The sequence below is a fragment of the Triturus cristatus genome, chromosome 7 (genome assembly GCF_964204655.1).
Source record: "Triturus cristatus chromosome 7, aTriCri1.1, whole genome shotgun sequence".
Lineage (NCBI taxonomy): Eukaryota > Metazoa > Chordata > Amphibia > Caudata > Salamandridae > Triturus > Triturus cristatus.
The window spans coordinates 334,030,186-334,043,829 of NC_140590.1; the positions used below are offsets into that span (position 1 = coordinate 334,030,186).

The 13,644-nt window shown below is 43.9% G+C and overlaps 1 protein-coding gene across 2 annotated transcripts in view; it reads left to right on the top strand.

Annotated features, from left to right (window-relative positions):
- The window catches only part of TSEN34 (tRNA splicing endonuclease subunit 34), a 143,106-nt gene that overhangs the window by 62,231 nt on the left and 67,231 nt on the right, over window positions 1–13,644 (top strand). For both annotated transcript variants that reach the window (XM_085616459.1, XM_085616460.1), the window contains exon 4: window positions 5,240–5,521. In XM_085616459.1, coding sequence (XP_085472585.1) covers window positions 5,240–5,521 — 282 coding nt within the window. The remainder of the gene's footprint in view (window positions 1–5,239; window positions 5,522–13,644) is intronic.

Below are 13,644 nucleotides of genomic sequence, written 5' to 3' on the forward strand. Positions count from 1 at the left end.
GTGAGGCCCAATAATACGTTTCGATTGCAGGAAGTGCAATACCCCCATCGTACCAACTATGTAGGAGTTTATTCAAGACGATCCGGGGAGTGCCGCCGTTCCATAATAGAGTTCGGACCTCGGAATCGATCATTAAAAAATATTGTGGTGAGATACGATAAGGTGTGTTTTGTAAAACATATAAGAAACGGGGCAACGCCATCATCTTGATGAGGGCAGCTCTACCAATTAAGGTGAGGGGGAGTGTCCTCCAATGCCGCACGTCTGCCCGGAGGCGATGCAAAGGGGGGAGGAGATTTCTTCCGTGGAAGACATCCATCTCTCTCGTGGCGGAAAATACCTAAGTACCGGAAGCCCTCAGTGACTATTCTGGCCGTGCAGCCCGCGGGAAGTCGTGGTGGACCACCATGGAGAACAAATACCACAGACTTGTCCCAGTTGATGGTATAACCCGAGTAGTTCCTAAAAAGAGTGAGGATATGAAGCACAGCATGTGGAGAAGACCAGGGCTTGGCCAAATATAAAAGAATATCATCGGCGTAGAGGGATATTCTATCCGACCAATCTGGAGCCCAATTCAGCCCACGGATAGACGGGTCGTCTCTAATCCACACCGTCAAGGGTTCCAGAGCCAACGCGAAGAGCAATAGTGACAGGGGGCAGCCCTGTCTCGTGCCTTTCCCAAGCTCAAAAATCGCTGATCGCCCACCATTAACCGAGACTCGGGCCAAGGGGCTAGTGTATAATAGACGCACCCAGGCTATAAATCTTGGGCCAAAGCCGTATCTCTCCAGAAATGCAAATAGAAAGGGCCATTCCATCATGTCGAACGCCATTTTAGCGTCTAAGGACACGATAATTGCATCCTCCCTTATAGTGGAAGCTCTACCCAGTACTCCGAAAAGGTTGAGGTTGAGCGCCGTATTCTTATTTGGCATAAAGCCAGATTGGTCCGGGTGGATTACTTTATGGAGGTGGGGTGACAGGCGGAGGGCCAGGATTTTAGCTAAAATTTTAACCTCCGGATCTAGGAAGGAAATCAGTCAAAAGGAACTACATTGATCTCGGGGTTTCCCTTCCTTATATATGACTACAATGTTTGTCAGGCATTGTGTCTCAGGCAGACTCCCAAGCTTTATGCTTTCATCATACATTCGTATCAGGTGGGGGGCTAGGACCGTGGAGACCGTTTTGTACAACTCAATTGGTAAACCACTAGGCCCCATGGCCTTCCCGGAGCGCAATGCCCCAATAGCTTTAGACACCTCCTCAGAATCAAGAGGAGTGTCAAGGTCTGTCACGTCTTGTGGGTCTAACCTTGGTAGAGGAGGGTAGAAAGAAGGTCGGCGGCCTCTTTCTGCGTGGAAGTAGAGGAAGGGACGTAGAGACGTTCAAAATGGTCGGCGAAGGTTTTCGCAATCCGTCTTGGTCAGTACGTCTCAAAGTGGCCTTTTCGTATCTGACTGCTGCTAATTTCACTGTGTACCAGATGATGTCCAATTCAAACTGTTCTCTATTAAGTTTTCCTCTTTCTAGTATGCATGCAATGAAGTGGATTTATAACTGTGCTCTTGTATGTCATATTGGTATGTATTTTAATTGAGGACTACAGTTATACTTGTGAACACATTTATTCAGTATGTCCTGCTTGTATGGCTTTCTAGTTTGCTTTCAGTGCTCTTGAATGTTATGCTTAAAGAAACATTTCAATGTTGTGTTCTATCTATCTATCTATCTATCTATCTATCTATCTATCTATCTATCTATCTATCTATCTATCTATCTATCTATCTATCTATCTATCTATCTATCTATCTATCTATCTATCTATCTATCTATCTATCTATCTATCTATCTATCTATCTATCTATCTATCTATCTATCTATCTATCTATCTATCTATCTATCTATCTAACCCTATTAGCCTATCTACCTGTCTGGTTTTTCAGTCTGTTTACTAGTCTTTCTGTTTACCATTCTAACTACCTGTCTGTCTGTCTACCTACATGTCTGCCTGCCTGCCTTCTTGTCTGACGATCTACTATCTATTTATCTTTACAGCCCTATGTGTTGGTATGTGTGTCTACCTATCTACTATGCTGTTTGTCTGTCCGTTAACCTTTCTATCTACTTATTTGTTTGCCTATCTACTATCTATCTTTACAACCCTATTTATTGGTCTGTGTGTCTGCCTATCTACCAGTCTCTCTCGTTGTCTGCCTGCTTCTCTTTGCCTGTTTATCCACCTATCTATCTTTGCTTATCTATCTGTCTATCTTCGCAACTCTATTGGTTTATCTGTTTGTATATCTATCGATACAATTCTGTGCAACCAATTTGATGTCCTATCTCTCTGTCTCAATCTTTACAGCTTTTTATCTATCTATTGATCTGTCTGGGCAACCTTCTCTATGTATGCAGGCTTGTCTATGTATGCAAACTTCCCTGTATACAACTATTTGTATATATGCAACAAACTTTATTTGTACATCTATCTAGCTATCTATCTTGCTATGCAGGCCTATCCATCTATCTGTACGATCCTCTCAACCTACTTGTCTCTGCAAGGCTTTCTATTTTTCTATCTTTTCAACAAGCATTATTTAAAAAAACATTAACAAAGATAAAAGGCTGGCTGCTAATTCCAGACAGAGTAGCCTGTTAAGGTCATCTTTTTTGCTAAAATTCTGTGTATAACTTAAATGTTATAGGGATTTTCAGCCAGACATCATCCGTCTGTTGTTTCATTTGTTTTCTCTTTCGCCCACTTCAGCATGCATCATGAGGCACTGATCAGCCCACTTCAGCTACTGGCTGACTTCTCTGTGAGTTACGGCAGGCTGCACTTTCAAAAGAAGCACATCCACTCACAGGGTACTTCCCTTCAGTGCCAGGAACTACTTTGATAATGTGTGCTTTTTTGAAGCCCCAAATTATTTTTGCCTTTAGCGATTGCTCTTTTGTTTTGGAATGATGTGGACCCAGCATCTTCATCAATAATGACGTTTTGGAAAAACCTGACTGAACAAAATAAGAATTGTCAAACACAAAAAGCTGCGTCCAATGCAAGACCTGTTGGTTATGCCAATGCTTGTTTATCACCGGCTTGCCACCTTTAACCAACTCAGACCTATTGTGCTGAGCATAAGCTTTCCCACAAGATAGTCACCAAATATCCAGTTATAAAAGTACAAAATTACAGTTGGCAAAACGATATGCAAATCCAATTAATTGGACCTATCAAGAATTATTACAATAACAAATCTTCTGCCCCAAGTGTTTGTCAGAGGGAGTAGCCATCAAAGTAGTGTGTAAGATTCCATGTAACAAAATTAAGGTCTACAGTCTTTATTACAGTGTTATAACGATTCACGCTTAAAGACAAATTAGCTTTAACAAATGGTTCTCATATTACAAAAGTTAGGCCTGCTGCCTTTTTTGCAAAATTTCACAACAAACATATAAGGCCTATATCCTAGATCACTGGTTTGTCACTGCTGCCAGTTCAGTCCTCCTGCATTGAGCATATGCTTTCTCACATCATTTAAATGGCTGTACAAACACCACTTTTCAGCCAAAAAAACACAAATTTGGCCCAGTCGAATGCTGTACTCAAGATAATTAACTTGCGTGGAGCCAAAGCCCCTCTTACAGTGGTGCATCTTACAGCTGTTTTCTGTTGATCACCAAAGGTGTGCCACAGCTGTGTTGCCAAATCAGACCTACATTAATTGTTCATCAGGTTTGTATAGCGAAGTGTCTTATCCAAGTCCAGATAGATATGCTCACCCAGTGCTTAATTTGTGCATGTCGAGAGCACTGACATTCTGATCAGGACTTTTTTCATCATCAGACTTTAACCAAGGTGAAAAGATATAAAGGTATAAAAGGGCAAAAAAAAAAGGATAAAGAGAAAGATAGGAAAAGTGGCAAGGATGGAAAGGGGTGCAAAAAAAACCAAACATTACAAGAGTTAACTCAGTAGATGGGTATCGTAGGCTAATTTTTAAAATGAAGCACTAAGTGTGATCAAGTTAGGCAACATGACAATAAGCAGTGTCAGCAACTGGTTACCAGAAAGACACTGGACCTCCAAACTTACTTTTACACTACAATGACCTCTCTATTTTTAAGAACTTAGACACTTAACCATCATTTTGTAGAAGAAAGCAAAAGTGATTTAGCCTCAATATTACTGCGACAAGCCAAAAGTTGGCACATCAAGGTCTCACAGCAGCAGGCAGGGGCAGTATCAATCTGCTGCAAGTGAAATGGAAGGCTCATTAACAGAGCTGTTTGTGGATCCTGGTACTGAAATAAAAATGTGTGTCATCCAAAACAGAAGCTAATTGGCTGGGCTTAATCAGGGCCCTGATAAATGTTTGTCAAAAACTCCAGACTTGGACTCCAATAAGTTGGCAGAGAGCAGTGCGAGTTCCATTCTCTGGCAAGAACTAGGAATATTTCCTGGCCAGGACTGAGGTGAGTGGGCAGTCACTCGTGGAGGTCCCAGCACCTGTTGGACATTAGGTTATGGGTGAATTGTCCAACAAGCGAACGAGTCCCAGTGAGCCATCACTCAGAGTCGCCAGCCAAGACTGAAATGAATGGGCAGAGAGCTGTGAATGTGCTCTGCGTAGCTGGGTTGAAATGCATCATCAAGCACTTCTGCCTTGGTAATGCAATAGGACTTGTAGCAGTTAATAAGAGTTGAAACTGCTATTTTATTTGTAGATTAAGCATTTCAGCCACAAGCCTATTACGTGCTTTAGCTATACGTTGCATCTTAGTCTCTGGAATGGCTACATAGACGAGTAGTGAAGGTGTTTGCTGATGAAGTAAATAATTCACTCAAGTACAATACAAATAATCCACATTACAAATGTAAATGTTATTACATTGCATACATTTGCATATTCTGGCAGACAGTTTTGGACAATGTTCATAGCTGGAATAAGAACCCAGGTTTCCAGGTCCATCTGGTAAGCCACTAGACCACCTGTTGCACAGCTGTAAGCGAACTGTAATAAACATACACTGATTTAAATTTTTTACCCGTGGATGACTGAATGTTGTTCATGTTGGGAGGATACATCAACTGATGACATGGCAGTGGTGCAGGGGAGATTAAATACCATCAGACAATTGCAAAACCACCCAAATACACAATAAGCTTTGGTTCTATGCCATACAGCTACACGTTCCAAGCCGTTAATAAGTTGTACGTGATCTTTTGCAGATGATGGAATTGAATCTCCGCCGCAGGGCCACTTAAAAGAGCTGCAGAACTTGGAGGAGACATTTAACTTCCCACAGAATGCCATGATGGTACAGATTCCCACAGCACGATTGCCTCCTGGGCAAGAAGCCGAGGTGGATTGGCGTCAGCCATCCAAGGAATGGCCACATACTGGACAGCATAAACACGAGGCGCGCTACAGGGTATTCAGAGACCTCTGGGAGAGGGGATACTTCCTCACCAGTGGCAGCAAGTTTGGTGGAGATTTCCTTGTGTACCCAGGTAAGTTTGGCTGAGCTATTTCCCCTCTATCATGATGTTGTATGTCGGTCCGAGAAATATTTGTGCAATCCCTAGAAAATTGAAGTTCCAGGTGTGGATGATGTTTGAACTGAGATAGCTTGTTGGCTATGGTAATATGGGGGAAGACTTTGGATAAATTGAGATCCTGCATGAGAAGACAAGGCCTATAATGTCCGTTTTCCTTAAGAAGGGCAATCTTGGGTAGGTAGGTAGATCTGTCCATCTGAATATGGTATCCACTGTCTATATTTAGTTTTGGTAGATACACAACAGCTTATGTTAAAGCATCCTTTTCAGTGTGCATTGCAGTCTCAGCTCCGACCTCCATTATTAGCAGATGAGCACACCAGCCTCTGCAGGATCTTGCATAACCCGGAAGAGACAACACTGTTGCTGCCTCAGAAGAGCCTGTCCAATCTAGGCGAAGAGCACTGTATTCTGAGCTGGGAGGGACCAGCTCTTGTTGACACTAGGAGACCAGCACTGCAGCCTGAGCAGGGCCTCGCATAGCTTGGAAGAGAGAAAACACCGCTGCTTCAGGAAAGCCACTCCTTCCTAGTGTGAGATACCGCAGCTTCAGTGGGGTCATTCATATCTAAGAGGAGACTAGCACAGATGCTTCATCACTAGGAAGAAACAAGTACTGCAGTCTCGGTGGGTTGGGGGCTGCATAGCTAGTAGGCATCTTCTAGAGTCGCAGACTAACCTCCAGTCGCTAGTGGAAGCCTCACCAGGTCCTTGCATTGATAAGTCTTGTATCATTGGCAACCAGTAGGGGCTCCTGGAGGGAGTGGTGCGGGGCAGGGCGTGGGAGGGGCAGGGGGTAGTAAACTACGGCATACGGCTGAACGGAGGTAAGTAAAGAAATAAATAAACAAATTATATTGCGCACGCTGCAACGCCAAATGGCGATGCAGCGTGCGCAATGTAATTTGTTTTATTTATTTATTTATTTACTCACCTCCGTTCGGCCGTATGCTGTAGTTTACTACCCCCACACTGACCCGCCCCACCCCACTGCCTGCAGCACTCCCTCCAGGAGCTGCTACTGTTGGGAACTACGTGGCCAACTGACCCAGTGTGAGAGCAGCATTTTCAACTACTTGACAGGAAGGAGTATCATTTTATTTCTCTGGCTGTTACGCTGCAAAGTGAGAAACCTGGGCATTAAGTAACTACTTTTGCTATCAAATACTTCATAGGGTTAATAAATGTTCTCGCGAGAGACACCCAAGGATGGACAAATCAGGAGGTCTGTTCCACTTAGATCACACTAGCAAAAACATTTTGATACAGATGCATGTTTGCACTGCTTCCAATTTAGTGGGATTATTTTTACTCCAAGGCATTATATATAGCACCAACAAGTCATCTTATACCTACATCAGGGCACTCTTTTAAAAGGTGAAAAGACTGCATAGGAATGATTGGCTCATACAAACCTACAATGGTGCACGTGTGCCATGCACCAGTGGGAGAGTCACCCCTTTAAAGGAAGAAATCAAAGCCCCCATACAAATTGCAAAGTATCAGACCTGTTACTCCAGTATTGCAACTTTCATAGATTCATATGCTTGAATCATTCTACGTCATCGAGATGGGAGCCCCCGGTATTATGAAAAGAAATATCTTATTAGACATAGAATATATGGCCCTAGGCCTTAAAACTTTGGTAACATATCTCTGTCCTTTAATAACAAACATTTGCAATGCATTAGGTCTCGCATTTGCAAGAGTTAGAGCTATTGGTGTTGTAAATGACAATGTCTTTTCAACACCAATAGCTCTAACTCTTGCAATGCAAGAGGGTACTGATAAGTAATTGGGGGACTGAAGAAGGAAGGGAAGGGTTAAAGAAGCGAGGGAACAGAACGCCGTACCTTGCTAGGGGTTGTATAGTGTTTACCCATATCCTGCTGTCTCAAAGCGCTGCGTGGTACAGGAGCGGCAAGGGAGGGAGGAAATCAGCCAGGAAAGGAGGAGCTTGTACAGGGCATCAGACCCCCTATCAGCATGAAGTTAGAAGAACGAGGGACAGAAACAAAACAAAAAATTAAATCTCCACCCATTATTTTCAAAGTAAAAAAAAACGATTCTCATGTTTTTTTTATACAAGAAGTGGCTGACCTTAAATCACGGAGGTGGGTGTTCTAAGTGCTTGAAAGCCAGTCGCTTCTGCTGCTAGAAGGAAGCCATGTGAGACCTCTCCTACCCCTGTGACTTCTCTGAGGAGCTGGCTCCGGGATCAAGGCACCAACAGCATAGGGTAAACTTCCATACAGCCCAGTGGTAACACAAAATGACAGGGCCCTGTTTGCCATGTGATGTGGCCCCTGTGAGTCTCCTGTATTTTGGAGTTATTCATCGGCCTTTGGCAGATTAGGACCGCAGAGTCCAGTCTCTCCGTCTGCTGCCCTCTTGCACTGCTGGTGCACACTGTTGTTAATAGAGTGCAGTGGGTGAACCAAGGGCACACGGGGGCTTTAAGGGCGCTTTCTGGGAGACCTGCTCTCCACCTGGGTCCGTGCAGTGCAGAGCGAACTGCCCTGCTACTACTGAAAGGAAAGCCATGTTTAAGCAAGTAGAGGGGCTGGTAAACTGTCTCTAATTCACTGGGAGATATTATAAAAGTGTGATTAGAAATATGAGCATGGGAAGAGGATTTCTGTTGGTAGAATGCAATAAAAATAAATTGCATGTGCAATGCTTGACAGCGTGCATTACAGAGCACAATATTTGCGTAGCATGTGATCAAAGCCCTGCAGGGACATAAGTACATTAACCTGGCACTCTGGTGCCATGGTAACCGAGAGCACGTGCCCCCAGGGGAGGCTGGCTGTGACCTGATAGCCTGTGTTTACATGGAGAATAGCCAGGGAGTTTCTGCTAGCAGGCGTGGCCCTGCAGAGGATCACATGGTGCGTTCCTACGAGGAGTCTCTATTTATTCCTAAGATTTCTGGGCTTATCTCCCTTATCTGCTTATCTCATTCAGGAAGAGAGAGTAAACCTCAAGTTTTTGGAGGTTGGGGCCACGCCCAGCGACTGCCCTGAAACACTCGGCACTTGTCCCGGAACAAAAGCCACGTAAAGTAAACCTATGATAAAGGCTCTTTATAATTTAAGATAGGATTATTGCTTTACCGTGTGTGCTAACAACTAGTGACGCTTTTGTCTAGCGCGCGTCCCCAGCTGAATGAATTTTAACTGTCTTCAAACTGGCAGGTGAAGGAAAACGAGAAAATTAATATGAAATTATTTACCTGAAGTAATTAAAAGAATAACAGCAAACGAGAGAGCACTATTGTATATCCAATACATACAGAAATCGCGTTAAATGACGGGTAAACAATGGTGTCACAGACAGCGCGGTACGGTGGATCAGCTGATCAGAGCTTGGCAACTACACGCTTGAGCCAGCAAAAAGATCTGCCATACTTAAGCACTCAAGACTGGGAGAACATGGTGACTTTATATGCTAATCATAATGCTGGCAATGCCCCTTCACACAGCAAAGCTAACACTACAGGAAATAGCATTCAGAGAAACTCGGCAGATGGAATTCGAGCTGAAAGACACATCGTGGGGCCGGCAACAAAAGTGAAAGCAACTGCGAGCAGGCAAACAAACAGCATGAACGCAGAGCGAGCGGCTGAGCTGTAATAAATCAAGCGCGCGGTGGGTGACGCCATGTGTGTGCACATGGTTTGTCTCCCTTCGCGAACAAAAGCGACCACAATAGAGTCTCGCCAAGGCGAAGCAGCTCATGAGCTGCGTTCACTAGGCGAGACCTAAAAAAGGACCAAACTTAGAAATAGCCAATCAGTAGACACCACCCTGTAGAACCTTCCTGAGAGAAGCTCCAGTTCCTCAGATTTTCTACTGCATGTCTTGCTAAGGGAATCTCCACTGAGCTCTGCTCAGTCTTCTTCTATTTCTCTATTTTTGATTTTTTTTCTTCATGTCAGATTTACTACCAACTCAGTAGATCTGTTTCAAGGTGATTTGAACTGACGACCAACATGTCAGATACACCTAAAAAAGGTCTTTTCAGAGCTTGTGGTGCTTGTAGGAAAAAAAGACAACATATTGACGATCAACACTAGGACTGCCTATCCTGAGCATAAACCTAAGGATTGCGAGGTATGTCGGACTTTCTCTACTAAGACTCTGAAAGATCATGAAGGAAGGCTTATTTTGTGGCTTCAGAAAACAGGGACACTGTGGTCTCTGATGAGGAAAGTGATACTTCTTCTAAATCTTCCTCTAAAACACCTCAAAAACGACCTCTAGATGACCCTGCTGGTTCATCGTCACAGCCTCCTAAGAAAGCGTCAAAAATGTCATCTGATTCTTCTTAAAAGCAGGCTCGGTCTGTTAACAAACGTTCTCACAAAGAAAAGGAGACTTTGTCTGCTAAAAAGCCAGCTTCAGAACCTTCAACTCCACCTATGAAGCTAAAACATACCTTCAAGAAGCCTACTTCAGCTCTGCTGATGATCAGATCGTCTCTGACACCTCTGTTCGTTGAGAAAATCCTCTCCTGAGGTGATTCTAGTCACATTGACAGTGTCTTCAGTCGGTACTGTCGGTGTGTCTTCAACGGCGATTTCATCATCAACAGGTAATGCTCCTCTATTGTCAACAAAGCAGATGGTTTCTTCTAAATCTTCGTCGTCAAAAAGCCAATTCCCAAGGACGGTCCACCCGTCGACGATACAGCTCTCGTCACCTGTCCCGTCGACGGGGATCTTGACTTCACCTTCGTCGTCGACTTTGGATTTTAACCAGACGTGCAGTAGAACAGTCTTCAACATGCAGGTTTCATCATGCCTGTGAGTACCACTAAGGTTTCCAGTGCAATATCCTGCAGAGAATTGTCGTAGAGCCACCACGCTTCCGTATGTATTTTCTTGAACCTACAAGCCCTGGTGAAGTTCTCCTAGCGGGATCGAAATGCGTTGGCTGAGCTTAGTTTTTCTACTGCACATTTGAAAAAAACAATTTGAAATAAAGGATTTTTTTGACATCACACTGAGTCTATTGGACTTCATTGAACTGGCGCACCCCCACTTGTAGCAATTTGTCTGGATCTGGAACACAGAGGCATCACACAACGGCTGGCGCTGGGGAGCATTGCGCAGGACCAGGATTTGTTGGAACGAGCGTGAGGTACAGAGCTAAAAGTCCGCCGTTGAAACTGTGGAATGGTTCGCCGTTTAAGACGGAAGTACCATTGGCGTTACTGTCGATGAAGATCCATGTCTCCGACGGTTCCTCGTTGACGAAGACAATTCCGTCGACGGACCAAGAGAAGCAGCCCTCGTCGATAAAGGTGACTCCATGGACTAACCAAGACTTGGCCGTGAAGCAACAATCGTCGACGGGCACGTCGACAACACCGTCGACGAGGAAGGAAAAACATAAAATTGCAAAAACCCAATTGACTCTAGCTTTAACCTCACCTAGTGAGGTTCAGTCATTTTTGCCATCCCAGTTTCTGGAGGAAGATGATGAAGAAAAGGGATCTGATAATGATAGCCTTTTTGGGGCAGCTTTAAGCCCATCAGACCTCAACGTCAAATACCAGGAGGATTCTGAGGAGGATGTTGATGATTATGGTCATCAATATTACTATTCACGACAACAACAATATCAACAGCAGATGATGTATCTCCCTTCAAATCTAATGACTGATCTACAATTTATGCTGGCAGACTATAAGAGGAGATTTCCTCCAGAGCAGAGTCTCCAACAGGCTCCTCCTCCTCCTCCTTCTCCGCCTTCCCTTCCACAGGCAAAGGTGCGCTCCCCTCGTCTCCAGCAGGGGTCTCCAATTGTACAGCCTCCTCCTCAACAACTGTGCAACAGTTGTCGTCCTCTGACGAGGAAATAGAGAGAGGAGAAGAAAAGATTCATCAGGATGAATGGGATACTTACATCATTCCCACTCAGGCATCTCCATCTCTCCCACAAGCGGATTAACCTCCAGAAGATATTGGGGGTTTCCATAATCATCTGGAGAGAGCAGCAGAGTGTTTTGACTTGCCGATGCCTGTGCATCAGCAGGATTGTTTCCTGTACATTTTAAAGACCCTTACAGAAAATCAGTAATGTCTATGCCTATTATTGATTATATTTGGAAAGAAGGTTTGTGAATCATACTAAACCCAGCTATGTTGCCAAGGCTGGACAAAAAATATAAAGATTCGGAGTACGCTCCTGCTTGCTTAATAGTTCACCCAAAACCAGATCCAGATTCAGTGATCTCGCAAGCAGTGCAGCGACAATCTAAGAACCCTTAGCTCCTCTGACTGCTCCTCCTGATAAAGAAGGCAGAATACTTGACAACATGGGGGAAGCGTTTTTTGACTATGTCAGCCTTGACGGCAAGAGCTGCAAATTCTCTGGCTTTACTGGGCTGTTATAAGAGGCAAATGTGGTCAGGTTTGGCACTATTCTTGGACAGACTTCCACCAGAACACAAGGAGGAAGCTAAGAAAATTCTTCTTGAGGGCGAGCGGACCGCCTCTGAAGTAATAGACTGCGCTATGGATGTAGCGTTCACTGGCTTCCGGCAGGTAGCGGGAGCAGTCGTCTTGAGGCGTCAAGGTTGGCTGAAAGCCACTTCATTCAGGCCTGAGGTACAGACGAAGATTCTTGATCTACGTTATAACGGAGAAGAATTATTTACAAGCTATTAAAAAAGACACGGATATGGTTAAGTCTTTGGGTACTTTACGATACAGAAAAATGCCTTTTCGTGGCTCTCGAGGAAGAGATTACCAATCTTAGAAAGGAGGGTACCAGCAATCTCGCTATCCAGCCTATTCTTGCATCGCTCAACAATACAGGCCCCAGTTTACCAACCCCCAACCACCTGCAGCGGCTTACAACACGTCTTCCTTTAGGGGAAAATCAGGATGCCAGGGTAAGGAGACCGGTGGCCGCCAATGACTTCTCCCAGCTGTCGGCCTCTATCCCGCCTTTTCCATCCTCGGTGGGCGGCAAAATATCCGATTATTTCCAGCAGTGGCAGGACATAACATCGGACCAATGGGTCCTAAACCTAATCCAATTCAGCCACTCATTGCAATTTATAAAGATCCCTCCACCAACTCCTCCTCTGCCCCATTTTTAAAAACACCTGCATCTCTTAAAGATGGAGGTTTCCAACATGTTACAGAAAGGAGCAATAGAACGAGTTCCCATCAAACAAAAAGGAAAAGGTTTCTACTCCCGTTTCTTCTTGATCCGAAAGAAGTTAAAGAAGTGGAGACTGATCTTGGATTTAAGGAACCTAAACAAATTCCTCAAAAAGCAATCGTTCAGCATGATCTCTATTCAGGATGTGCTACACCTCCTCAACGGAAACAATTCTATGATGTAAGAAAGTGGTTCTGTGTATACTGTTCCCAAATAGGTACAGTGTGCACAGAGTCCACAGTCCCCAGAGGTTTGGCAGAGGCTAATGTTAGATATAACCTTACTATCTAAAGTGGTAGCTTGGTCGAGCAGTAAGGCAGTATCAGAGGACAGTGTAAAGCATTTGTTGTACACACTCAGTCAGCAAATTGTCTCACACTCATGAACTGAACACTAGGGCCAATGTTTTTGTATCCAAATATATAGTTGTTTTATTTTAGAACCAACAATCGGTACCAAAATGTACTTGCTCAGAATGAGATGCTTTAGATAAATACTTTTCAAAAGGCAATAGACTTTTGGATGCTATAGATACAGTTGTTGCAATAGGCAACACAATTTCAAACACAATATAACATTGAGCTCAATGGGAATTTCTAGTTAAATGCAATTGATTACTTTTTGGATTACTTTTCTTACCACAGGACTGGATCCTAGATTCAGTCCTGGGACATCTCCTGTAAACAGTTGGGTAAAAACGTTTTGGTTACAGTGTGATTTTTAAGGAATATTATTGCATTTTAAAAGTTGGCACAAAATCTTTTTCACATACAATCACCAATGTTATCCTATGGGAGGAAATTCACTTAGCAGTTAAGTGGGGTTATTGTTACTTTTTCTAACTCCATGTTAGATCCTGGATCCAGCACTGGGGCATCTCCTGTAAACAGTTGAAAG